Raw genomic sequence first — 27771 nt, 5'->3', positions numbered from 1 at the left:
TTTATATTGTAAGCAAACTCTTCAAAGTTAAAAAAAAAAAAAAAAGCACACTGTACACATCTTTAACATTTACTTCAGAATTTGGTTTAAAGGGTTTTCAAAAAAAAATCTTGATATAGGTCTATCCTTAACGATGGCGTTTGTGTGATAATTTAGACACGATTTATCTTTACTTTACAATAGTGCCTCCCAAAATGCTGCATGCGGACATACGGGTCATAAAATAATGAATATATATATATATATATATATATATATATATATATATATATATATATATATATATAAAGAATTTATTTCTTTATAAATATACATATTCGACATATGCTAGACTCCCGTTTAAGCAACTGCGTATATTTAATCTCGCGACAACAAATGCTTGCCGCTGTGAAATTTAAATTTTACCGCCGTTATTTAAAAAAACCGCGACCTGACAGAACATGCGGTTATTAAGGCTACGGTAACCTCTGTACTGAAACTCTCTCAAAAACGAGCATTCCATTTACTCAATTGTCAGACAGCCCAAAGAGATAATATGGATATGGAAATGATCTCTCCCAAATGGATGCTGAGCATGATTTATGAGGGAAATACGATGACCTAAAGAGAAGGTAAGCAGCAATAATCGCTTTTATATTTAGCCTAGGATTCAAGTGTGTAAGCATTTTCGCTTTCAGTAAGTGTAAATTGCTTTATTTGGTTAATTACCTGTAGAATGTGATTGTGTGTCACAAGCTATTACAATGTTTAGTCGAGACAGGTTGGTGGGGGTCCATGGTAATTTCATATTAACAAGATATAAAGAATGAGGGTGGTTTGAACACTTTGGGATCCACTGGATTTTAAATACTGTTTCTAAATAAGTGGTAACAGAATTGTGTTTTATTCTACAAACAAAGTTTTCTCAGTCATTCATTCATCCATTGATCATAAGCATATTTTCCGATAATATTCACCAGGCAAACTCTTTCCATTGCTTTTGTAGAAAAATAAATGATGTAAATAACATCAGTGACAAAAAAACAAAAACATTTTGACAATCACCTGAGCTCAACATGTAACATTCATTAATATCAGATTTTTTTTATAATCTATGACTAAAATACTGTACTGTATCATGTTCTCCTACGATTTAACATGCACTATATCATGCTTGTGTAAAAAAAAATTGTGCCCACAAAAACACTAATGTAATGCTCATGCAACTCCATAAATCTAAATGAATGTCATGAATATTCATCAATTTTCTTAGTGTATACTGAAACAGAGACACCTTGAAAGTAAAAAAATAAAAGTCTGATTCCACTGAATTTAAGAATGTCCAGTTTATTTTAAATTGTGACAAATTGCCCCTGATTTTAAAGAACTGTGACTTACTACTACTAGCCAATACTTGCAGCATTTTTAACACTACTGAAGATCTTAAATTCATTCCTTTTTTTAACAAATGTTGAGAGCCAAAGAAACAGACAAGCAAAGTGATTAACAACAGCATAGCCTCGTGGAGATAAAGGTAAGGTTCTGGTATGTTACACTGGAGGTTCTGCATATACATACTGGTTACTTTAGGCCAAGATTTCATCCACTGGAGCACTTGATGGTTCTGTAAGCTGTCTGAACAAATCAATGCTTCAATGAGAATGTAAGTGAATAGAGGGATGAGAGGATGGGTGTATGGATAGTTTGATGGATAGACAAAATAATGGAGCCAGTGAGCTGTGTATTAATTGAGGAATCCAGAGAAATTATTTTTTTTAATAAAAGGGAGGCTCAGGAAAACACAGAATGTGTTCATAAAAAAATTCCAGAGTATAATTAATTATTTAAAACAGTGAATTTGCAACAGGTGTACTCCATTTCAGTACTAAGTACATCCTGAGACATAAATTAATTTGAGCACATGCTAAACTCAAACAGTGCACACCGATTTCAGTGAATATTAGGATGCATCTGTAGAGAAAGACTACATTAGCAAGATAAATAGTTATTAATAGTGCAAAATGACATATATTAATAGTATTATTGACAAAAAATTTTCTCTTACCTTGAGTAATCCTGGCAGATACCATTTCTGTGATTTGGGTTGTGAGTTTTTGTAAGAATTCATCAGTACCCACTTCACCCAGGGAAGGTAGTTTGATCTCTCCTGAAATGTGATCATAGTAAGTAATTTGTATTTTGCTGCAGATTATTTGACAAATATTTGATGGCAGTCACTCTGACATTGCATTGATAGTAAACAAAAGTAGTAAAAAAAAAAAAAAAATAGAACATCAGTATCAAATATTCACCTTTTCCCTGTTCCTCTGGTGGGCTGATAGTAATTCCCAGAACCCTGGAGAAAAAAAACCCCATCTTAATCGCCAAAATGTTACAATTTTTACATGTTTAGATTAATAAAATTATCTAAATTGACAGCTGTATGCTTTTATATTTAAACTTACTCTGGACCCACTTTCTTTTGCTCTGGTGCTGTTGGACAGAAAAGTAAGCATGATAAAAGGGTACTCATATCAGCCATAATCTTGGTATAAAAAAATTATATTAAAATAAGTCACGATTCTGACATCACTACTGTTAATAACTGAACCATGAGTTTCTGACCTGTCTCCACATCCAGTCGGGCTGTGTTGACTGACTGTCCAGCACGGTTGGTGGCGATGCAAGTGTACATGCCGCCATGTTTTTTTCCCACTTCCATGAGGATGAGACTATGTTGACGGCCAGAGCTGGCCACCTTGTAACCTTGTGTGTCTGCTTTGATCCAAAGAACATCCTTATCTGACACTTCCTTTAACCAGTTTACAGATGGGGTTGGGGAGCCTGTGGAAGCAGTACCTTGGCTTATATATCTCATCTTTTGTAATGTGCAGCTGAACCAATGTTACGCTTAATGCTTTGGTCTATTTCTCAAAATTGCATCTTAAGTCATTTTCTTGGTGTTTTATTTATTGTGGTAACACACCATACCTTCCACTTTGACTGACAGCGTTATACTTGCTCCCTGTTTCACCTTCTTGTTGCTGAATCTCTCCAGGAAGCGTGGCGGCACAAGTGGCACCTTTGAATCTATTTGTGGACAAAAGTGGCGAAGAAAAAATAAAATGCATGCATCATCTTTCATATCAATACTTAAAATTTCAAAATGCTTTTGCATTTTACATCATGTGGAACAAGGATTCATAATCACATGTGCTGTATGCAAGATGTTTACCTCTCATTCGTCTCTGTTCAGGTGCTGGGCGCTCTCCAGGAGCTAATTAGTGAGAGTAAACAAAGAAACAAACAGAAAAACATGAAGAATTTATGTAGCACATTTAATTTGGAAAACAGTTTTACTGTAAATTTGTGATTAATAATTTCTAATTGCAACACCCTTCCATTTCCTGTCACAATCTTACAAAGACCCAATGCAGGTGACATATAGAGTTTAAGTATAAAAGGAACATTTACCCAGTACATTCAATCTTGCTGAAGAGTAGGCAGAGCCAGCTATATTGCTAAAATATGCCGAGTATTCTCCGGTGTCCTCACGCTTAACATCCAAAATCTCAAGACTGTGTTGATCCCGTTTGGTCGACAATGCAATTCTGCTGGAGCCTTGGAGTGGGGTGCCGTCTTTGAACCAGTAAACCCTTGGTGTTGGAAATCCTGCAGAAAGGCGTTGAACATGAAACTGTATTTTCCACCCATATTACTTATGCAAATGCAACAGCTAAAAAAATTAGAGTAGACTTAGATACAAAACAATGTGAATATTTATTAGGAATATAAACATGTTCATGAAAAGGATTTAGGACATTAATGCCATTATGGTTAGAGTGACTAGAGTTGAATAGATACAACAGGTGCAGATACAAAAAAGAAAACCCTTAGAATAAATATGCATAAATAAAGTAGAATCTGAAATGAAACAGAATTTGCATCCATGGGGAAAAACAGCTGACCTTTGACCCTGACATTCATTTTGGCAATGGGTGCTCCAGGACTGAGGAATAAATCATGTAACTCATCCACAATCTGAGGAAGCTGCTCGTCCTCAGCCACAGACTCAAAAGCCTCTGTGTCCCTGTGCTCCGAGCTAAAAGGGCAACCCAAACACAAGAAGAAGTCCATTTAAAACTAGCATGAAATTTAAATCAGAGGTTTTTTTTGGACAGGATTTGAGCAAAATCAATTTTATCCCTGTAGTACTGACATAAAACATCATAAAGATCACTTTAAATTAAATGGTTGAATCTTACCTAGACACATAACCTTTAGCACTGACATAGGAAGACGTCTCTGTGGCATCAGCTGCTGTGTCATAGTCTGAACTGCAAGACACTTTAAAGATACACAAGACTGAATCAATAATCAAACAACATGAGTTTTCAAATCTTTAAGAATAGTATAAATTAAATACCTCAAAATAAAAAAAATATAATTTACTAACAAGCAATATTCAAATAACAAATCAACAAAAATGCAGTAAACAGATTAAATTAGCTCTAATTAGTTCTGCATAACAAAATACATATAAATATTAATAGCATTCATCTTAAGCATGTTGAGAATGTAGGCCTAGAGCATTTTTAGTCCATCTAGAGACAAACGACAACAATGAATACACATGCAGTCACATTCTTACACTTCACAGATGCACCAGTAAAAGAAAGTGCCATCTTTGTTAAAATGTTTTAATCTGGGACGAGATTTTGTTTTCTTGTCTACATTTGTGAGTTTTTGGTTTTGATTAACACTTTCTTTTAACAGTGTACTCACTGTCCACCCTCAGCTCAGCCTTGCTGGAGGCGATGGCACTGTCATTTTCAGCCATGCATCGGTACACGCCCATGTCTGTGGGCAGAACAGCTGTGATGATCAGCTGGTGATGGCCTTCCTGGTCTTCGTTGATCATGTAATGGTCGTTTTCCTCCAACATCTTTCCATCCTTGAACCATCTCACAGTGGGAGGGGGGTTGCCGACAATTACACAGTCAAAACTGACTGGAAACCCATCAGGAACATCTTGGCTACGGAGCTCCGTCAGGATGATGGGGGCCGCTGGGAGGTTGGTAGGTGATTAAGATAACAGGAAAGAGCAAACAAAACCAAAAAGAACAGAACATAACAATACTTTTGAGCAGAAATGCTGAACCAGGCAAAAACATGACATGCCATCACTTCCAAAACAAGCAAGTCGCAACATTTTTTGTGTAACATTTCAAAAGTGCCTCCCTATAATGACAAACAAAATCCAGCACTGAATCATGCAACTTTATAAAGAAACAAATCGGAGCAAAAACATTTATAGTAAAACCACATGGAAGAAGTGTCATACCAGGGGCTCCTGTCATGAAAGCAGGCATTGGTTGGTCCTGAGTTGGGGTTTGGGAGCCATCTTGGGAGAGACTCATCTTTGTTATACGCAACTCTACTTTAGCACCTGCTGCTGCTATGATGGCCGTTTCGATGGGCACTCCTTGATAAGTAAACATTTCCTGGAAGCGCTGGGAAGCTACTTGAGCTTCTGCACGGTTATCAAAGCGGATGTAGATATACTGATCATCTTCCCTATAAGTCTGTAGATCTGGTGGCGGTAAATCTCCTTCATCTGCACTAACAAAAGGTTCCTCTTCCACATCTGGAGGGAGGTGAGTACGTAGAAGTCGCCGTAATCGTTTACTCGCTTGCCGTAAAGTCTCATCCATCTCACTCCCTGAGGAGCTCTCAGCTTCACTATCTGCACTGTAGCCAAGAGTGAGAGGGCGTCGCCCAGAAGATTCCCGCAGTGTCCCTACAGTGACTTTTCCACTATGGGTGGAAACACCAAACTTATTGGTAACTTCACAAGTATATACACCAGTGTCTTTAGTTGTGGCAGCAGTCACTACCAGAGAGCAGGTGCCATCATTATATATGTCAATGTGATGGTGCTTGCCATCTGTTAAGGGTTCACCATCTTTCAGCCAGCGAACTTTATCTGGCTTACCCTCCACAATGCACTCAATATGAATTGTCCCATTGGGCTCCTTAGTCTGATCCTTGAATGCTTCTTTGAAGACTGGTCGCATGTCCTTCCTGGCTTTATAACCTTTGAAGGCTGCCTGAATCTTGACAGCAGCATCTTGCAACTCATCCCCTTTCGGAGCTTCCATGAGGGGCTCTACAGATGTCTTTGTAACAGATTGCTCAGTCATCTGGAAGTGCTCATACAGTTTCGTGGAGGCAGTAGTCTCAGTCACAGAGGACTTGCTGCTTTTCTTAAGGTAAGACATCAAGCTTGTTGTCCCACTGAGAGATTCCTCATCAGAACTTGTATAGAGATTAGGCTCTGCTGTGATCTTGGGAGGTGGCTTAACAGGTCTCACTTCCTTTTCCTTTTTTACTTTTCCTTCTTTGCTCTGGGCCTTTTCCTTTCCATCTTCTTCTGGCAACTCTGAAATTGAATCTAATGTGGGCTCTCGACTCATTCTCCTCTTCTTGGCCACTGCATCCCATAGAGCATGTAAATCTCCCTCGGAAGCAGCCTCAGGGGGCAGTTTGGGCTGGCTGCCCTCATCCTGAGAAAGTGTTGTGTCATCTCCTGTAATCAGGTAGCCATCATAAATCAGTCTCACCCATGGTGAAATTTTTATGTTGGAAAAAAGTTTATATTAAATATATCAACAATTTGCCTCTGCAACAGCAATTTGACTGTAATAAAGACGCGGGTAAATTGTGAATAATACGAAAGAGTAAATATAGATTAACACCAAAATAATAAAGAGAAATAAATCTGTGAAAAACAGAGGAACTTAAAATGTTAAATTCACTTCTGCACATGAAAAGAAAAGACACTGAAATATAATGTAATGGTTTTGAGTAACATTTACAAATAGTTAGGACTTGTTGGTGATAACACTATTTTGACATACAGTAACTTAATCTTATTGACATGTACATGACAGTAACCTGAAGAAGTTGCAAAGAGACAGGAAAAAGATATATGGATACTGTAATCTCGTAATGAAGAAAATCATAAAGTAGGAAAGTTCCAAACACTTTGACCAAGACACACAAATAAACAACATTAGTAAGTTAGATGTGAGGTTAAGTAAAGTACCTTCGAGGTTAAGGTTGATTGAAGTCTTTGCCTCTTCTGATGCTACACAAGAATAGACACCCTGGTCTGTAGACTGGAAATCCTTTATGAGCAAAACTTGGCTCTTTCCTTCTGCTACCATTTGGTACTTGACTCCAAACTCTATCTCTCTGTTGTCCTTGAACCATGTGACTGATTTGGTCTCTGTAGAAAGTTCACACTCTAAACGAACCATCTTTCCTTTTTGGATCTTAGAGCTGCTTAACATTTTGGTCATGGTCACTGGTGCATCTGAAGACCAAAAGTCCATTCAAGAACAGTTGAAGAAATGCAGCAAGAATTCAACAAGAACAAATACAAAATACACTTGTTTAGAGTATAGTTCTTAGTGTTCTACTACTACTATAGCATACATGGCAGAGTTCTTCACTCCTAGTCCTAGAGAGACACTTGCCACTTATTGCCAGGTGTTGTTGGAACATGATTGAAACTAACTCTGCAAGAAAGTAGCTCTCCAGGACCAGGAGTGATGAACCCTGATCTTGGGCAGAATGCTGATAGCAAGCCTTCTATATGGACTCATGGAGGCAGTTTGGTTAGATGAAAAAACAATGTACTCAAAATTTACTCTATAAGGTTGCTTTCAGTAAGTTAGTTATTTCTGCAAGTATCCACTTACCAAGTGTCACGGTTTGAGGCAGCTGGACAGGCTCTCCAATACCAGCACGGTTAATGGCTGCCACTCTGAACCTGTAACCTGCCCCCGGTATGAGGTTTTCAACCAGAAATTCAGTGTTGCACACTGGTTCTGTGTGGCAGGGCAGCCAGAGGATACTGTCGACTAGACGCATTTCCACACGGTATCCAATGATTGGGCTTCCTCCATCACTGAGGGGTGTGAACCAAGACAAGGTGACGAACGTTGGGCCTTTACTAACCAACTCTGGGTCTTCAGGGGGATCAGGCACAGCTATAAATATCCAGATAAAATGAAAAAAAAAAGTTAGACAATAAGCATAATAGCAGAAATTATAATGAATGAGACACAAATGAGGACACTTACATATTGTGATGAGTTTGGCCATCGATAAGGCATCCCGAGCTGCAAATGTGATTTCTTGTGTGGGCTGAGCCTGGGCTTTCTTCAAAATTAGACTGTAGGAAGAGCCACTGGCTTTCATGGCCCATTGGTCATTACATTGAAGCCCAACACCATTTGCATACCAAGTCACTTCACTCTCAGGCACAGCTTCATTCAATACACAAGTGAACTCAACTTGCTCTCCTGCAATGGCGGTCTTATCTTCCAAAGGCTTGACCACCTCCAGTTGCCAAGCTGTACAGAACAAAGCCATAACTACATTTACATGTATGCATTTAGCATTTTATATTTAATGTATCATAAAACTCCAGTATGAAACTAAAAAAATAGTAAATAAATAAAGCTATACCATTTAGAGTAGAAAATTAACTGCATCTTAATTCAAAATATAGTCATGACCTATAAAACTAGAGCTGTCATTTTCTTTGATAAAATATGACATACTGTAACACTTTCATCTAAATGTAATGCTAATACATCAAAAATGACGTACCTTTGACAGACAGAAGAGCAGAAGTTGATGAAGCGCCAGCTTGGAATGTAACCCTTGTGTTTTCACAGGGATGCAAGTCCTTTAAAAGCAGAAGATGGCGTCTACCACTCTCAAAGGAAACAATCTCCACTTTTGCAGACTCCTTTACAGACTTGCCATCAATTAACCACCGGCAGTCTTTGGTTTCAGGACGAGACAAGGAGCATTCAAAAAGTGCTTCCCCGCCATTAATGGTCTCCACGTTACTCAGCTCTTGGAGAATATCAATTGGTTTAGCTGCAAGGGAGAGAGAAAACCTGAAAAAAATACTGGCTTTATACACGCTAAGTTACTGTAGTACACAATGACTTTCACTGACCTCGAATACAAAACAGTTCTTAAACTTAAAACAGTAACTGATTCAAACACAATCACACTTAATAACCAATTATTCCAGCATTTCACTAACATATAGCATCCAGCATTGAGTAGCATAGAAGCAAAGGTAGGTGTGATAAAAAGCACATGATGGTTATGATGCATAGCCTCATGATGCATAGCCAGCCAGATGAAGATGTTGCGAAAAACAGCAATTTTTGGCTCAAGTAAAAAAAAAGAAAATGAAAAGAAAGAAATCCCAGTATCCTAGAAAAACTCTTTGTGGTAAACCATTACTTGTGCAACCTATAACTTTATATTTCTCAAACTCTTTGCAAGTCTTATACTGAGTCTTTGTGTATGAATTACACATAGATTCTCTTTGTCTACAGGTGTGCTCACCTTGCACCCTGAGATGTGCCACAACGGAGGTTCCTTCTGCCTCACAGGAATACATCCCCCCATCCTGGGGCTCCACACAGCTAATGTACAACCGCGCAACAGTCCAGTCCTGTTCCACTATCACCCTGCGACCGTCTGCTTGCACAGGTATGCTGTTTCGCTTCCATACAGCTTTGACTGACCGGGAGTACTGACAGATAAACTCTGCAGGCTGGTTTTCTGCTACAAGTTGGTCCTCCATGGCACTGACCACCTCCACATTAGGATCTAATGAGGATTGGTGGTTGGGATAAGTAATATAAGACCCCAATGCACTTTGAAGTAGTGTTCTTCACCTCAAGCCTCTGTCTGGTTTTGGGTCATTTGTAATTTTTTGTTATTTTAAACTAAAATATGAGTGCTTTATTCAGTTTAAAACAGCACCCTTTAATACTTCACAATCTAAGTCAGTGCTGTAGCTGCTTCTTTTTTTCACTTAAAAGTACTGAAGTGTACATGTAAGTGTAAAATCTTTTGCTTCTCTACTCCAAACTGACCAAAGTCATGGTCAATTACAACCAGCACATGCCTACAAGATGCAGTATTAAGTCAAAATAAGGCCAATTTATATATATATAAAAAAAGTACATGCAACCCAACGACCAGTGGAGACTGATGAGTTTAGAGTGCATGCAAGACCATTATCATTTGTTCTTTGAATTTTGGGGCAAAAGGTTGCTTGTATAATTTCACTTAGATGCTTTAGTGCATTCACTAGGGCTTCAGTTTTACATATACATCTCTACTTTAGACAGATTAACAAACTGAATTTTAAAATGTATGCTGGGATAGTGATAGGCTGCATGTCCAATAATATGCAAAAACAAAAACAGACAAACAATCTATTTACTTCCAAAGACACTTATTTGTTGTGAATAATCTTATGTTTTTGAATTTAAACAACTTGAATGATTAATTTGTGAGTTTTCTCAGAAGAAAAGTGGCAGTAGAAAAAAATATTTGTGTTGAGACCTGGTATACAAGCCCAAAATCAGTTTACTAATTTAATAATTAGTATGCCAACTTTGTAAGTAATTTGCAAGCCGTGATATTGCAGCCAAATCTACTGTTTTAGGTTAGAAATACATGGCACATGGACTACATGCATCCATGAATTTTCATTAAAAAGTATTATTATAATTTTTTGTTAACACATTTTACTGTATACTTTTGTCTAACAATAAAGGATCTAACAAAAAGACTAAATTCTAGGCATGGGTAACCCACTTAACCAAAGGATTCTCTAGGGTAGTCTGTGCAAAGATACTTTGGATTAAGAATATAATTAATATGGATAAGTAATTCAGTAATGTTAGTCTATAAATCTGCAGCATGTATTAAAGAAGACAAACAGTACTCAAATACTTCAAGGACAGATTAAGACACAATTCTGGGTCTATGGTCTAACTATTACTGTTATAAAAATTAAAAAAAAAAAGCACAAGGCAATCCAAATGTTTCACAGAATTAATAAAAGACTTTTAGATTTCGAAAATTCATGGACACAACACTAGTCCAGTGCTATTCATAATTTTCAGTTTTTAGATCTCTGTGCTGCCAAGTACTGCGCGGCACCCCTGCATTTGGTACCTTTCACTAACAGCTTGGCGGATGATGTCAGACCACCTGTTTTTAACAGGACTGTACCCGAAAAATTGGGAGAAAGGTTCCTTAGAGTGAGAGTGTAGACATGGTCTTCACCCACACTTATTTCACTGAAGGTACTGTTGTCCAAACGAGTGCCATTTAGCCACCACTGAACTCTGCCTTTGGCACGGCGAGAGAGCTGGCAGGAGAAAATTGCCTGTTCGCCCACATACACATCTATATTCTTTATACCCGATACTATGAGAACCTCAGCCTCTGCAGAGACCAGACACAGAATCCCTTAGATCACCAGTGTCTAAAAATACTCATATATATCGAGGATGCGTTAAAAACATAATGTGAATCTTATGAGGACATACTGACATAATTCAAAAAGCTACAGATTTGAAATAACCTTCAACCAGTTTGCTCTACAACAGAAGGTTTTATAACTTAAATACACACTGCAAACAATTTAAGATTGTTAATTGATACCTTGCACAGTGAGTGATGCTGTGGTTAACTGGTCTCCAGCATCACAAGTGTAGTAGCCATTGTCCTCTGGTTCCAGATTATGGACATGGAGCTCCAGCACACAACCTTCCTGTTTCATCTCAAATTTCTTACTGGGTTGGAGCACCACTCCACCCTTTCTCCACTCTATACTTTTAACCGGCTTAGAGAGTTCACAAAGCAAGGTGATACTATCTCCCTCTATTGCATTCTGGTTTTCTAACTCCTTCCGGAAGTATGCAGGTTGACCTGATGAAGGGTAAGAAAAGAAGTTAAAAGAAATAAATGAAATTTTAAACGTCTGCGGATACCTGTGAGGGTATTAAAATCTTCTTTGTTCCACAAGAGAGGCAGTTATAAAGAAAAGAAAACCAGAATGGGTCTTCCTGAAACCCATATGTATTCACTTTATCTTCAGGCATGTTGATAAAATTAAAACAAAAAAGTCACAGGCCTACAAACCCGTTTACCTTTTACAGTAAGGTTGGCGCAGCTTTCTGCATCTTTGGTTTTGCATGTATACAGCCCTGCATCTCCTTCCTCCACCCTAAGGATGCGGAGCTGATGGACAGCTCTATCCTTGTAGAGCAGATAGCGTCCACCTGCCTTTATCATCGCTTCATCTTTGTACCAGGTGACAGAGGCCTCAGGGTCAGAAGTCATGCAGGACAGTGTGACTGTTTGACCCTCTTTGGCAGTTAAGTCCAGAGGCTTCTCTAAGAATATGACTATGGACAGGAGAAACCCAAACCCAAGTGCTGTCACATCTTAATGTCTGCCTGAAGACTCTGAAAATTAGACACTTGAACATATACTGTGATACATTAAAGAGCTTTACTGATTGAGAAAATCCTGTTTTAACAATTAAGGGCAGGAATTAGAGAAAAGACTGTCTGAACCAGAAATGTGTGAAAACTTTATGAAATCTCCTCCTCAAAAAGCACAATTTTGGAGTGTAGCTGTAGAATAGCCAAAAGCAAATGGAAAGCACCTAGAAGTCTTTTGTTATGATTGCGCAAAATAAGTTCAGCTACTATCCTTATAATTTAGATTTCTTGCCAACAATGAGCTGTTAGCCATAATGTGTCTTTTACCTTTGGGTTTCTCCTGCACCAACAAGTAGGCGATGCTCTTCTGAGGGCCAACCACAAAGGCTACATCACCTGAATCATCGGGTGTGACCATTTTCAGCACTAGGCTGTGTTCCCTCCCTCTGCAGCTGATTTGATTTAAGTCATTGTTTTGAAGGTGGTTGGAGCCGAGCCACCACTCAACATTCGTTACCCCTGTATGTGATACCTCACACTGGAAGATAGCATCCTCGCCCGTTATCACAGTCACATCCTTTAATTCTCTTGTGATTTTTACACATTCTGGGAATGGATGGAAGGAACGTGATGAAAAGGGACTATTGAGGATCTTCCGAAAAGTCAAAAGAGGTAAATATCCCACTACTGACTATCTACTAAAAGTGACTTAGAATGTAAGAGGATGTATTAATCCTACAAACATTATAGTTTATTATTAAAAACTTGGGATTTTGTTGTGACATTACAGTTAAATCCCAGAATGGAGGAGAGCATCATGCTATCTTAGTTCACTGATATTTGCTTTACATACTACTTGGATCATGCCTTAGTGACAATATAAAAGGTAAAATCTACTCAATGTATTCATAATTTAAATGCTAATACTAATAAGTACTCTTGCTTCTGCAGGGGAACAGTGTAAAATGGAGTCCATCTTTAAAGAAGAATCAAGAATTACCTTTGACGGTCAATGTAGCTTTGCTTCGTTTGTCTCCCACTTCACATATGTACTCGCCACCATCGTCCACTGATAGCTTATAGATTTCTAAAGTTTGGAATGTGCCCATCTTCTTTATGGAATACTTCTTTCCATCAGATAGGACCTGAGTGCCCTTCTTCCAGGTCACACTGGCATCAGGGATTGAAGTTTCACAACATAATGAAGCACTGCCTCCCTCTGTGACTTCCTGGCTTGTTAACTCCTTCACAAACGATAGCACAGGGATTGCTGGTGAAAAAAAGTGATACACAGAACACATTCTAAGATATGTGCAACACCCCAAACCTGCATACTGAAGATCATGAGATGGTAATACATTTTCTTTATAGTTTCTAAACAAAGCCAGGGACAAGATAAGCCTAGCCTAACCTTGGAATGCTTGAATCAGAAATTATTAAACTTTTTGAAGCACTTCTACTATAGATAAAATTAATCACCGGTAAGGAAAAAGGAAGGAAGAATAGTCAACCTTCTAAATGTAATATTCAATCATTATACTACCAAACAATGGTCAAGATAAGACAAATATTTGACAAGTGATAGATAAAGTGGCTGGTCACTAGACTTTTTTTTTTTTTTTTTGCAATATGATGCATTAAATTATGCCTCAAAAAAATAAATAAATACAAGATATAATACATACATGGAATGTATTAAATATATTTAGGTGAATATAAGATGATCACACACACAAACAGTACATGTGTTCAAAACCCACTTGTGAAATAAAACTACTGTTTAGAAAATCCAAATAATTATTTAGTTTTACCTTTAACTGTAAGACAAGCAAAAGAAGTGTGTGCACCAACATGGAAGGACACCGTGCCTGAGTCTTTCTGTGTGACACTTCTTAGTGTAAGTGTGTGCCTTTTGCCTTCCATTCGGATTTCATTCCTCTCATTGTTCTGTAGTGGAACATCTTGCAGCATCCACTGAACAATGAGTGCATTATCATGAGAGACAAGGCATTCGAAATGAACGTCCTCGCCTTCATTGACAATGCAGCTCTTCAAGCCAGTTAAGATTATGATATCAGGTTCTGAAAGCAAAATCAGGTTTCATTTTATCATAAGTACTCAAGTCAAAACATAGATACATTTCCAAAATATCATATAACATCCATAATAATCTAAATCTTTTCAACAAAATTTACAAGTCATGACAAAAATAGCTATCCTTTATATAAAAATAAAAGCTGAACTGCTAAGGGAAAAGTGTAGGTTATAACCTAAACGTAATTAATCTAGTAAAATGAAATGGGAGTTCATTTGAGAAAGGCTGTGCAAGGTGTAAAGAAATTTAATGTGCAAAACCACGTGCAGAGAGAAGGTGGTACAAGCATATAAGAAAGGATGGATGGCATAGTGCTTAGGATGGTATGGAGTAGAAGCGAGAGCAACCAAAGAGAATGATCAGGTAAAGTTAGGAGGGATGAGGACTTTTACAAGGTGATTCATACCCTTTACAGCAAGTTTGGCAGATGTCCGATCATGTTCTGTTTCACAGCAGTAGTCTCCAGCGTCTCCTCCTTGCAGCTTGTAAATGATAAGCTCAGCAACAGCCCCATCTTGCTTCAGCTGATATTTTTTGCTTGCTTCTATTACACTCTTGTCTTTCCTCCAGATGACTTTGGCTCCAGCTTTGTCAAGTTCACATCGAAAAACTGCATTTTCCCCAGCTTCACTTTCTAGATCTTTCAGAGATGATTTGAAAAGAACTGGCAGTGCTGCAAAAGGTGAGTTAACAAGTGTTTCAAGGTCATCATGAAGAAACGGCTTCAAATGATACAGGAAATAAAGAAGGTTCAATCCAAGCCTACCCTTAACTTCCAGATATGCAATGCTTTGGCGTTCTCCAGTGTCACAGATATAGTCACCTGAGTCCTCAGGTTCAAGGTCATGTATGATCAGTTGGGCACGGTGGCCATCTTTCTTGAATTCATATTTAGCACAGGGGTATAGGCCAATTTCACCCCTGCGCCACTCAACTAGAATGTCTGCTTTGGAGAGTTCACACTGGAAGCTGATGGTCTGTCCCTCAACAGCTGTCTGGTTCTTCAGTGCTTGTGTGAAGATGGCTGGAAGTGCTGCCAATGTAAAGAGTGGTATAAGATGCAAGAGATTAATTCTGTAGAGTTATAAAAAGATTTTAAAACCCTAAGCCAACAGTTCAAACAAACATTACAGTATAGTACACCAACAGCATACATTTAAATTTCTTTTTTTAGCTTTATCTTCATCTTCATAATAAGCTGTGGAAGCATTCATACTTCACAAACATGGGTAGTGACAATGCAATCAAAGATGGATTAGAATGCTGGAAGAATTCATGAAGCAGTTGGTCCTCTCCTACCATTAACCTTGACATTGGCTGTGGTAATGCTTTCTCCGCAATCACAAGTATAGTCTCCAGCATCTTCAGGTTTAACATCAGTGATCTTTATCTCGACAGTACAGCCAACTTGTTTGATGAGGTACTTTCCTCCAGAATGGATCACTTGTGTCCCTTTCCTCCAAACTACAGGAACTCCAGGTTTGGAGAGCTCACAATGGAAGATGATACTTTCTCCTTCAATAGCTGTCTGGTTTTTCAGCTCTTGTGTGAAGGTGGCTGGAAGAGCTGCCAATTCAAAGAGTGGTATGAGATGCCAGAGATTTAGTTTTGTACATACAGATGAGGTAAATAAATATTTTCCAGAGAAGTATGATCAATACAATACAAATGCAATGGTCCAAACAATGGTTACAATTAAATCCTTTTTTGGCCTTAACTTCAAATTAAATTGGAGAATCATTACAACCAAGAAATGCATGTGAAAATGCATTTCAAAGTTGGATTAAAGTGATGGAAAAATTCATGAAATGGTTTGTCTTCTCCTACCGTTAACCTTGACATTGGCAGTTGTCATGCTGTCTCCGCAATCACAAACATAATCTCCAGCATCCTCAGGTTTGACATCAGTGATCTTCAGCTCAACTGTAGCCTCAACTTGCTTGATGAGGTACTTTCCTTCAGAAGGGATCATCCGTGTTCCTTTTTTCCAAACCATAGGAACTCCAGGTTTTGAGAGTTCACAACGCAAAGTAACACTGTCCCCTTCCTGAATTTCTTGGTTCTGTAGCTCACGTTTGAAGACCACTGGTAATGCTGAGGAATCAGGCAAAGTTGTTGAACCAGGAACAGGATCTTGTGAGATTAAGTTTACACTTTACATCAAAAATATTCTTTCCACTGATAGATGTAAAACATTCTTCTACAATGGTTTAACTTATATTTTGACCACCTTCTAAGATTTTTAACCAAAACCACCACCATCATGTAAATAGAAAAGCTATAAACTAGACAAACAACTTAGTACATTAGAATAGCCAAATACACAGCACTTTAAACTACCATACATTAAATGAAGACATTATTAATGGACAGCTGTTTAGATCAGAAAGCAGGATGTTTCTTCATTGTTGAAGATGGCTCAAATAAAAGATGAACCCTACCATTGACTCTGATGTTAGCAGTGGTGATGTTGTCTCCACAATCACAAACATAATCTCCAGCGTCTTCAGGTTTGACATCAGTGATCTTCAGCTCAACCGTAGAGCCAACTGGTTTGATGAGGTACTTTCCTCCAGAATTAATCACTTGTGTCCCTTTCCTCCAAACTACAGGAACTCCAGGTTTGGAGAGCTCACAATGGAAGATGATACTTTCTCCTTCAATAGCTGTCTGGTTTTTCAGCCCTTGTGTGAAGGTGGCTGGAAGAGCTGCCAATTCAAAAGTGGTATGAGATTCCAGAGATTTAGTTCTATACATACATATACAATATAAATGCAATGGTCCAAACAATAGTTACAATTAAATCCTTTTTTTGGCCTTAACTTCATATTAAATCAGGGAATCATTTGCACTTTACAACCAAGAAATGCATGTGACAATGCATTTCAAAGATCGATTAGAATGATGGAAAAATTCATGTAACAGTTGGTCTTCTCCTACCGTTAACTTTTACATTGGCAGTTGTCATGCTGTCTCCGCAATCACAAACATAATCCCCAGCATCTTCAGGTTTGACATCAGTGATCTTCAGCTCAACAGTAGAGCTTATTTGCTTGATTATGTACTTTCCTCCAGAACTGATCACCTGTGTTCGTTTCCTCCAAACCACAGGAATGCCTGGTTTTGAGAGTTCACACCGCAAAGTAACACTGTCCCCTTCCTGAATCTCTTGGTTCTGTAGCTCACGTTTGAAGACCACTGGTAATGCTGAGGAATCAGGCAAAGTTGTTGAACCAGGAACAGGATTTTGTGAGATTAAGTTTACACTTTGCATCAAAAATATTCTTTCCACTGAAAGATGCAAAACATTCTTCTACAATGGTTTAACTTATATTTTGACCACCTTCTAAGATGTTTAAAAAAAACAACCACCATGATGTAAATGGGAAAGCTATAAACTAGACAAACAACTTAGTACATTAGAATAGCCAAATACACAGCACTTTAAACTACCATACATTAAATGAAGACATTATTAATGGACAGCTGTTTAGATCAGAAAACAGGAAGTTTCTTCATTGTTGAAGACAGCTCAAATAAAAGAAGAGTCCTACCATTGACTCTGATGTTAGCAGTGCAGATGTTATCTCCACAATCACAAACATAATCTCCAGCGTCTTCAGGTTTAACATTAGTGATCTTCAGCTCAACCGTAGAGCCAACTTGTTTGATGAGGTACTTTCCTCCAGAATTAATCACTTGTGTCCCTTTCCTCCAAACTACAGGAACTCCAGGTTTGGAGAGCTCACAATGGAAGATGATACTTTCTCCTTCAATAGCTGTCTGGTTTTTCAGCTCTTGTGTGAAGGTGGCTGGAAGAGCTGCCAATTCAAAAGTGGTATGAGATTCCAGAGATTTAGTTCTATACATTACATACATATACAATACAAATGCAATGGTCCAAATAATGGTTACAATTAAATCCTTTGTTTGGCCTTAACTTCATATTAAATCAGGGAATCATTTGCACTTTACAACCAAGAAATGCACGTGACAATGCATTTCAAAGATTGATTAGAATGATGGAAAAATTCATGAAACGCTTGGTCTTCTCCTACCGTTAACTTTTACATTGGCAGTTGTCATGCTGTCTCCGCAATCACAAACATAGTCCCCAGCATCTTCAGGTTTAACATCAATGATCTTCAACTCAGCCATAGCCCCAACTTGTTTGATGAGGCACTTTCCTCCAGAATGGATCACCTGTGTTCCTTTCCTCCAAACCACAGGAACGCCAGGCTTTGAGAGTTCACATCGCAGAGTAACACTGCCACCTTCATCACATGCTTGGTTTGGCAGTACTTCCGTAAACTGAACTGGGTGAGCTGTTGAGGTAGGCACTTATTGAGTATACTATTTGTCAAGTCAATTTGTAGAGTATTCTGTAATAACAGAATGTTTACAGACAAAACATATAAGCTTTATAATATTCATTTCTAAATATTAAACCTAAATAAGAAAAGTTAAGGAATACACTATCAAACTACTAATGTATGTTGTTATAAGAACCACCTAAAGACAACTAAAGAGAAACACTCCTCAGGTTCACATGGTCATTTAAAGCAATCCAGTTGGTAAGTTTAAAAAAAAAAAAAAAAAAAAAAAAATATATATATATATATATATATATATATATATATATATATATATATATATATATATATAAACATCAAGAAGTCTGAACCAGTTTCCATCCATGAGCAGTATGGCAGAATAAATTAAGACTCTGAATATAGTTTTAGAGGATTTCAAGCTGCTATAAACTACAAAGTGTTAAATTTAGAGATACAAATAAAATTAAAAAAGGTAGGTTTGAAATGAAGAATGATGAAAGACCAGCCTGCAAAGGTAAAGAACAGATTAATACTACATAATAACACACGTGTGGGAGCAGAGTAAATAGTTCCTTACCGAAAAATTGCAGAAAAATCAAAGCAAGAGGACACAACTAATGTTCCCAAAGCAGCTTCTTTAACTAAAGCAAGTACACTAACAAATATATCATGTGAGGCAAACTAATCTCTTCCCTACAACCATCATCAACTCCTGCACTCTTCACCTCTGACTCTGCAAGTACAATGTGGGAAACAGAAATCACTCCAACTAGAGTCAGCCACTTAAAATACATATTCACCGCGTATGGCACTGACAAGCAATGGTGCAGATTAAGTTGGCCATTGATTTTCAAGTGAAAGAATATAAGTAAAAAAAAAAAAAAATAATAATCTGATTATCAACATGTGCTTCACTTATACTTATACAAATACTTTTTAAGACATTATAAATGAGCAGCTATTTTGCTTAAGTTTGTCTGGTAATTAATGTATGAGCAGCAGTTTTGAAAACTGTCAAAAAAAAGAATGCTTAAAGAGAATATCCAAAGGATTTTTGATGCATGGGTGAGAAGTTTTAATTTATCAACAAAATAAAGACATACCACAACAAAGAGAGCACAAAAACACTATAGTAATGCGGAATCTAATTTGTGGCCATGCTGTTCCATTCAAAATAATACATTACTGAACATTTTGACTGGGATTCACATTTCCATTAGCGCATAAACGTGCTTCATGACAGGCAGGAAATAGACATCAGTTTCATACCACTGAGCTCTGCCTGTTTCTCTTTCTTCTGCTTCTGGAAGTCTGATTCAAGGGCAGCAGAAGGACGGAGGAACTTTAGAGCTGTGATAAAAGACATTCGTGTAAACTGCAACCCTTGGCCAAAACAGTAAGGATCTTAAAACACAAATAGCAATGCCTGTGTCAGCCATGTTGGACAATAGAGGCATATACAGAACAAGCAGACCTCCTATGTTAAAATTTATTTTACAGAAGCATTCATGCATGTTGACTAAACGAAAGCCCCCAAAGCCTGACTGATTTCTCACTGACAGATAGCATGGCCAACAAGAAATCAAGCTGCTGACCAAGAAAACAAAGCACAGACAGTCATTCCGCACATTCGCTCTGTACCATCAATTGATGGCCCATGCCCAGTAATCTGCTTTTGAAATCCTGGTTGGTATGAGGGTGTTTGGGCCTTCAGCACTGTGACAAAAAACATTTTGCAGATGGAATCACAGACAATGAAATCTCAAAGAAGACGTGTCCAAAGCTTGAAGCACATGCAAGTTCTTTGTCAAGTAGTGTAATATGTGTCGAGTTACTCTACTTTGTACCGAGACTCAAGTAAGACTAGTGCTGAAGCCTTAAACCCTTATCTGTGTTCCACATATGAACCACACTAAACTGAAGAGGCTGCAAGCTGGAAGAAACCAAAAGACATCGATGAAGAAAAGTTTAAGGCAGTTGCCAAACAGATGTCTGACAGACTGACATTACAGCACTGCAGGCAAAGCCACAGCAGGATACAACAAATTATCTAAAAGTTATATTTAACCATATACAGAATTATCTCATCTTCTTTAGTTTTTTTTCTCATCTGCAATGTCTTCTGCAAGAGTGTAAGTTTGTGCTACACACTTGAAACAAACAATAACATTATGTTCACTTATTATGTTATGTTACGTTATGTTATGTTACTGTAGCATTTAAGTGGAATCTTAACAAATGCAACAAATAAAACAACTAACAACACTAAACAACAATATTCATCAACACCAAACAAGCAATAGCATTACATTGTGTAACATTTACTTCTAGAATAGTGCAGCTTGGGTGGGGGGAATAATTAATGGTTAAAAAATCCCAGAAGAATAAGAATGATTCATACCCTTTATCTTCATATTGGCAGTGGTTGCCTTGTCTCCACATACACATGTGTAGTCTCCTTCATCTTCAGGTTTGAGATCTGTGATCTTCAGCTCCACCTTTGAGGCAATCTGCCTGATGATGTACTTTCCTTCAGATTGGATAACATGGCTTCCTTTTTTCCACTGCACAGGGACACCAGGTTTGGAAAGCTCACAGGACAGAGTAGCACTACCTCCTTCAACACATTCCAGGTTTTGCAGCTCATGTATGAAGACCACTGGTAGTGCTGAGGAACCGTGAAAAGATGTTGTAACCATGTTACACAAACGACTCAGGACAACATCCAAGAACTGGATTGAACAGAAGTCTTTCCAGTCTTCTAGTCTAGTTTTCTAGTTTTAAAGTCACCAATCAAGCATTTTTTTTTTCAAAAACAAAGCCATTGGTGTAATAATAAAAAATACTGATCAATGATAACTTCAGAGAACAGTAGATGGTAGGATGGTGTTGCATGTAATACCCTACATTTAATCACAAATAAAAAAAAGATGTAATTCCTACCATTGACTGTAATGGTAGATGAGGTCTTGTTAAACCCACAATCACAACTATAGACTCCAGCATCTTCAGGTTTGACATCAGTGATCTTCAGCTCAAAAACAGAACCAACTTGCTTGATTTGGTATTTGTCTCCAGAATGGATCACTTGTGTTCCTTTCCTCCAAACTACAGGAACTCCTGGTTTGGAGAGCTCACACTGAAGAGTAACACTGTCTGCCTCTTGACACTCCTGGTTTTGTAGTTCTCGTTTGAAGATCAATGCTAAGAAGCAATTGATGTTTAAACAGGTTGTTAGTGTAATGCAGTTTGCACAAAATGTAATATCACAACATGAAGAAACATTCAAAAACCTCCCAAAGAAAACAAGAGACATAAGACAGAACACTGACAAAAATCACAAAAACAGTGAACATCAAGTTAATTATGTGTCAGTAATGAACAATATTGCACAAATTATAGCGATCACAAATAAGGTCTACTCTGTCCCAAAACATGTATAGTAAAGTAGATATACTGTATACAACACCCCATCAGTTATATTCAGTTCTATACTGCTGTTTTGGGCTTGTTGCAGTTGTGTAACTTAGAGTACAACTTCTATGTCGAGATCACAAGAAAATATTAAGTCGTGATAATAAGAAAACAACTTTTGTTATGTCAAGATCACGAGAAAATATTAAGTCATGATAACTTTTATGTCGAGGTCACAAGAAAATTAAGTTTTGGTCAAGAGAGAAAAAAATAAAAAATAATAATAATAATCATCCACGGCCACTTAGGACTTCTGTAGTAAAACGTGAACATGAGAAAAGAAATCAGACTGAATTAATTTCATACCCCTGATCTTAATGTTTGTTGTAGTCTTTTTGTCCCCACACAAACATGTATATTGTCCAGAATCTTCATTTCTGAAGTCAGCAATTTTCAACTCAACACTAGCCCCATCTTGTTTGATGAGGTACTTTTCGCCAGAATTGAGAACCTGCGTTCCTTTCTTCCAAACAACAGGAACTTTAGGCTTTGAGAGTTCACAGTGAAGAGTAACACTGGCTCCTTCGTCACACTCTTGGCTTTGTAGCTCATGTCTGAAGACCACCGGTAATGCTGAAGAGCAATTGTGTGATGACATAATTATAAGGTGTATACAAATTCTTAAAGAATTTGTACAGTTTCTTGACATTCATTTATTAATCATTTGACTAGTAAATGATAAAAGTACTTGCGCTGTAAAAACTATTAAGACTGTGTCTGTTCCCCGAATAGTGAGGTCAAAATATAATGTAGGATCTAGAAAAAATCTTATCGTAATTAAACCAGAAAAATGTAAAGTAAATGAACAAAAACAATTTTTAAAGTTTGGGCTCATAAATATTAGATCACTCACACCCAAAGCAGTTATTGTAAATGAAATGATCACAGAAAATAGTTTTGATGTACTCTGCTTGACTGAAACCTGGCTAAAACCGAATGATTATTTTGGTCTAAATGAGTCTACTCCACCAAACTACTGTTACAAGCATGAGCCCCGTCAGACTGGTCGTGGCGGAGGTGTTGCAACAATATATAGTGATATTCTCAATGTTACCCAGAAAACAGGATACAGGTTTAACTCTTTTGAAATACTTCTGCTAAATGTTACACTGTCAGACATGCAAAAGAAGTCTAATGTATCTCTTGCTCTGGCTACTGTGTATAGACCACCAGGGCCGTATACAGAATTCCTAAAAGAATTTGCAGATTTCCTCTCAGACCTTCTAGTTACAGTTGATAAGGCGCTAATCATGGGAGATTTTAATATTCACGTTGATAATGCAAATGATAAATTAGGACTTGCGTTTACTGACCTAATAAACTCCTTTGGAGTCAAGCAAAATGTCACCGGGCCCACTCATCGTTTTAATCATACACTAGATCTAATTATATCACATGGAATCGATCTTACTGCTATAGATATTGTACCCCAAAGTGATGATATTACAGACCATTTCCTTGTGTCGTGCATGCTGCGTATAACTGACATTAACTATATGTCTCAGCGTTACCGTCTGGGCAGAACTAGTGTTCCAGCCACCAAAGACAGATTCGCAAATAACCTGCCTGATCTATCTCAACTGCTATTTGTACCCAAAAATACACATGAATTAGACGAAATTACTGACAACATGGGCACTATTTTCTCTAATACATTAGAAGCTGTTGCCCCCATCAAATTGAAAAAGGTTAGAGAAAAACGTACTGTGCCATGGTATAACAGTAATACTCACTCTCTCAAGAAAGTAACTCGTAGTCTTGAACGCAAATGGAGAAAAACTAACTTGGAAGTTTTTAAAATTGCATTGAAAAACAGTATGTCCAGCTATAGACAGGCTCTAAAAACTGCTAGGGCAGAGCATATCCACAAACTCATTGAAAATAACCAAAACAATCCAAGGTTTTTATTTAGCACAGTGGCTAAATTAACAAATTACCAGACGCCACCTGATTCAAATATTCCACCAACGTTAAATAGTAATGACTTTATGAATTTCTTCACTGATAAAATAGATAACATTAGAAATACAATAGCGAATGTAGATTCTACAGCGTCTAACACTTCAGTTTCATCCATCGCACCCAAAGATAAACTGCAGTGCTTTACAAATATAGGACAGGAAGAGCTAAATAAACTTATCACTGTATCTAAACCAACAACATGTTTATTAGATCCTGTACCCACTAAATTACTAAAAGAGCTGTTACCTGTAGCCGAAGAACCGCTTCTCAATATCATTAACTCGTCGTTATCTTTAGGTCACGTCCCAAAACCATTCAAGCTGGCGGTTATCAAGCCTCTTATTAAGAAACCAAAACTAGATCCTAGTGTACTGGCAAATTATAGGCCTATTTCAAATCTTCCATTTATGTCTAAAATATTAGAAAAAGTTGTGTCTGCTCAATTGAGCACCTTCCTGCATAAAAATGATCTGTATGAAGAATTTCAGTCAGGTTTCAGGCCCCACCATAGCACAGAAACTGCACTTGTTAAAATTACAAATGACCTGCTTCTTGCGTCAGATCAAGGCTGCATCTCATTTCTAGTCTTACTTGATCTTAGTGCTGCGTTCGACACCATAGATCATGACATACTCCTAGATCGATTACAAAACTATACAGGTATTCAAGGGCAGGCTCTAAGATGGTTTAGATCCTACCTGTCCGATCGCTACCATTTTGTTTACTTAAATGGGGTGTCATCTCATTTATCATCAGTAAAATATGGAGTGCCACAAGGATCCGTCCTAGGTCCCCTTCTATTTTCAATATACATGTTGCCCCTTGGTAATATTATTAGAAAATACGGAATTAGCTTCCACTGTTATGCTGATGATACTCAGCTATATATCTCAACGAGACCAGATGAAACTTCCCAATTATCTAAGCTAACAGAGTGTGTTAAAAATGTAAAAGATTGGATGACAAATAATTTTCTCCAATTAAATTCGGATAAGACAGAGATATTAATTATTGGACCAAAAAACACCACACAGAATCTTGTAGATTACAATCTGCAACTAGACGGATGTACTGTTACTTCCTCTACAGTCAGAAATCTGGGTGTTATATTGGACAGCAATTTGTCTTTTGAAAATCATATTTCCAATATTACAAAAACTGCATTCTTCCATCTTAGAAACATTGCCAAGCTACGAAACATGTTATCTGTTTCTGATGCAGAAAAGCTAGTTCATGCATTCATGACCTCTAGACTGGACTATTGTAATGCACTTTTAGGTGGTTGTCCTGCTTCGTCAATAAACAAGCTACAGGTCGTCCAAAATGCAGCAGCTAGAGTCCTTACCAGGTCAAGAAAATATGATCATATTACCCCAATTTTACAGTCTCTGCACTGGCTACCTATTAAGTTCCGTATCAGTTACAAATTATCATTACTTACCTATAAGGCCCTAAATGGTTTAGCTCCTGCGTACCTAACTAGCCTTCTACCACGCTACAACCCATCACGCACCCTAAGGTCACAAAACGCTGGACTTTTGGTAGTTCCTAGGATAGCAAAGTCCACTAAAGGAGGTAGAGCTTTCTCACATTTGGCTCCCAAACTCTGGAATAGCCTTCCTGATAATGTTCGGGGTTCAGACACACTCTCTCTGTTTAAATCTAGATTAAAAACGCATCTCTTTCGCCAAGCATTCGAATAATGTATCTCTTAAATTGTGAGTGTAGTTGCATCTGCATTTTTATTCTTTAGCTTGGGTTAAACTAATTTTACTTCAGTTTCAGCAGCTATGCTAATGATGTCTCTATTTTGTTTCTATGTTTTGCCACGGGACTAGGATTTACACAAGCTCCAGTCTGGATCCAGAACACCTGAGAAGAGATGATGCTGACCCTCAGAGGACCCCAGATGACGCTAACCTTGAATCAACAAACAGAACTAACAAATATTGCTACATGTGTGACTGCATCATATAATTACTATTAATTAATAATATTGATAGTTCATCATCTAGCTGACTACGTCTTGTATTATTATTTTTATTTTTCTAAAATCCTGTCAAACGTGCACAAACTACTAGCTACTACTAAATATTGTAGAAACATAATTTTCTGTAAAGTTGCTTTGTAACGATTTGTATTGTAAAAAGCACTATACAAATAAACTTGAATTGAATTGAATTGAATTGACTACACATGCATTGACATTTTAGTCTATCGCGTGATCTGAGTACTAAAATATATTTAAAGTAAGCAAATAAAATTATAGTCTAAATCAATGAATGGATGCATGTAATTTAATAAAATTATCCATACCACTGACAACAACATTTGCTGTTGTTTTTTCGTTTCCACAATCACAGGAATATTCTCCACTGTCCTCAGGCACTAAGTCTGAAATCTGTAGCTCACATATGGTGTCCCTCAGCGATATCTGATATCTTTCCCCATGTTTCAGATTTTCGGTTCCCTTTCTCCATAGCACTTGGCAACCAGGTTTTGAGAGCTCACAGGAAAGTAAGACTTTCCCACCTTCAGTAACCTGTTGGTTCTTCATCTGCCCCTTAAACCTAGCTGGTACCACTAGAGAATGGACAAGCATCATAAAATGTAATTTCTTCTTCGTAGTTTTAGCATCCAAAAGACAGGATAGAAGATCACTAGGATGAGATGATGAAGGTATGACATGGAAGCTAGGATAAGCCAATGTCTGTTTTTTTCCATCATAATGTAATTAGGCTTGTGATGTATAATACAATTATTGGTCGCCAACATTTTCTATAATCACAGAAATATTAAAACAAACACAGAAACAATTCCAACACATTCATTGCACCAAGACTACATGAATACATACATATACATACAAAGTCCAGACAAGACTGAACCTTAAAAACCAAGACAAAACAAAAAAGTGCAAGTGCCATTTCTGAAATTTGACAATATGACAGACTGCTGAAAGACATCACCTGGAAATCACACGACAGCTTCTTTATAAAAACTAGCTGATATGTCCAATAAAACCTTAATTATATTCCAGACTACTAAAACAAGCATTCTAATGGTACATTATCTCCATAGTACAAAGTGTGGACCCAAATAAATTAATGAAATGCTCCATCATTTCAGTTGTTGAACTATTCCAGCATTTCTGGAAATAAAATACTTTTTAACCACATTTTCACCAAACTAAGTTGCTAGAAATCTAAATGACATGTAGAGTACCAACATAATTGTAAAAGTACAATATACAGTAGAAGTACCAATTCTCTGAACTGAGGCGATCGTCTGCTGACACAGCAATGCATGAGACTATCAGTGAAATGCCTGGCAGTAGCATTGCCACACAGGAACCAAAAGTGAAATGACAAATGCAGAAATACAACACATGAGGTGAATCAAATTTAAAACTAAGACCACGGAGACATCAAAAAACACTACAGTACATCAAAGCTTTAAACATAAAAAACCACTAGAGTGTATCCATCTAAGAATATAAGATTCTCTGGCTTCAAGTTATTCCTTTCTAAATAAGATAAACATTGAAATAAACAGAAAGAAAGAAAGAAAGAGAGATTTC

At 37.5% G+C, this 27771-nt stretch overlaps 1 protein-coding gene and 1 long non-coding RNA gene across 3 annotated transcripts in view; one reads left to right on the top strand and one right to left on the bottom strand.

Annotated features, from left to right (window-relative positions):
* The window catches only part of LOC132124326 (obscurin-like), a 60122-nt gene that overhangs the window by 7969 nt on the left and 24382 nt on the right, over nt 1-27771 (bottom strand). The window contains exons 34-67 of the mRNA XM_059535312.1: nt 26508-26774; nt 22536-22802; nt 21699-21959; nt 21157-21423; nt 18480-18746; nt 17976-18242; nt 17362-17628; nt 16863-17129; nt 16249-16515; nt 15721-15987; nt 15188-15454; nt 14828-15094; nt 14138-14407; nt 13327-13596; nt 12654-12932; nt 12030-12287; nt 11542-11808; nt 11050-11322; nt 9421-9687; nt 8662-8937; nt 8130-8402; nt 7746-8036; nt 7088-7357; nt 5324-6568; nt 4765-5046; nt 4245-4326; nt 3948-4081; nt 3454-3651; nt 3215-3256; nt 2971-3069; nt 2605-2823; nt 2445-2472; nt 2292-2335; nt 2045-2146 (exon numbers count right to left, since the gene is read on the bottom strand). Of these exons, the coding sequence (XP_059391295.1) occupies nt 2045-2146; nt 2292-2335; nt 2445-2472; nt 2605-2823; nt 2971-3069; nt 3215-3256; nt 3454-3651; nt 3948-4081; nt 4245-4326; nt 4765-5046; nt 5324-6568; nt 7088-7357; nt 7746-8036; nt 8130-8402; nt 8662-8937; nt 9421-9687; nt 11050-11322; nt 11542-11808; nt 12030-12287; nt 12654-12932; nt 13327-13596; nt 14138-14407; nt 14828-15094; nt 15188-15454; nt 15721-15987; nt 16249-16515; nt 16863-17129; nt 17362-17628; nt 17976-18242; nt 18480-18746; nt 21157-21423; nt 21699-21959; nt 22536-22802; nt 26508-26774 (8667 nt within the window). The remainder of the gene's footprint in view (nt 1-2044; nt 2147-2291; nt 2336-2444; nt 2473-2604; nt 2824-2970; nt 3070-3214; nt 3257-3453; nt 3652-3947; nt 4082-4244; nt 4327-4764; nt 5047-5323; nt 6569-7087; nt 7358-7745; nt 8037-8129; nt 8403-8661; nt 8938-9420; nt 9688-11049; nt 11323-11541; nt 11809-12029; nt 12288-12653; nt 12933-13326; nt 13597-14137; nt 14408-14827; nt 15095-15187; nt 15455-15720; nt 15988-16248; nt 16516-16862; nt 17130-17361; nt 17629-17975; nt 18243-18479; nt 18747-21156; nt 21424-21698; nt 21960-22535; nt 22803-26507; nt 26775-27771) is intronic.
* On the top strand, nt 473-21428 carry LOC132124328 (uncharacterized). 2 transcript variants are annotated; one of them, XR_009426748.1, is made up of 3 exons: nt 473-611; nt 9411-9567; nt 21328-21428. It is a non-coding gene; the product is annotated as an uncharacterized LOC132124328 (long non-coding RNA). The 2 variants fall into 2 exon arrangements; XR_009426747.1 differs by lacking the exon at nt 21328-21428 and adding an exon at nt 14992-15106.

The sequence above is a fragment of the Carassius carassius genome, chromosome 42 (assembly GCF_963082965.1).
Source record: "Carassius carassius chromosome 42, fCarCar2.1, whole genome shotgun sequence".
NCBI lineage: Eukaryota > Metazoa > Chordata > Actinopteri > Cypriniformes > Cyprinidae > Carassius > Carassius carassius.
Note: the sequence above shows the minus strand (reverse complement) of the source record. Positions and strands in the feature narration are given on the sequence as shown.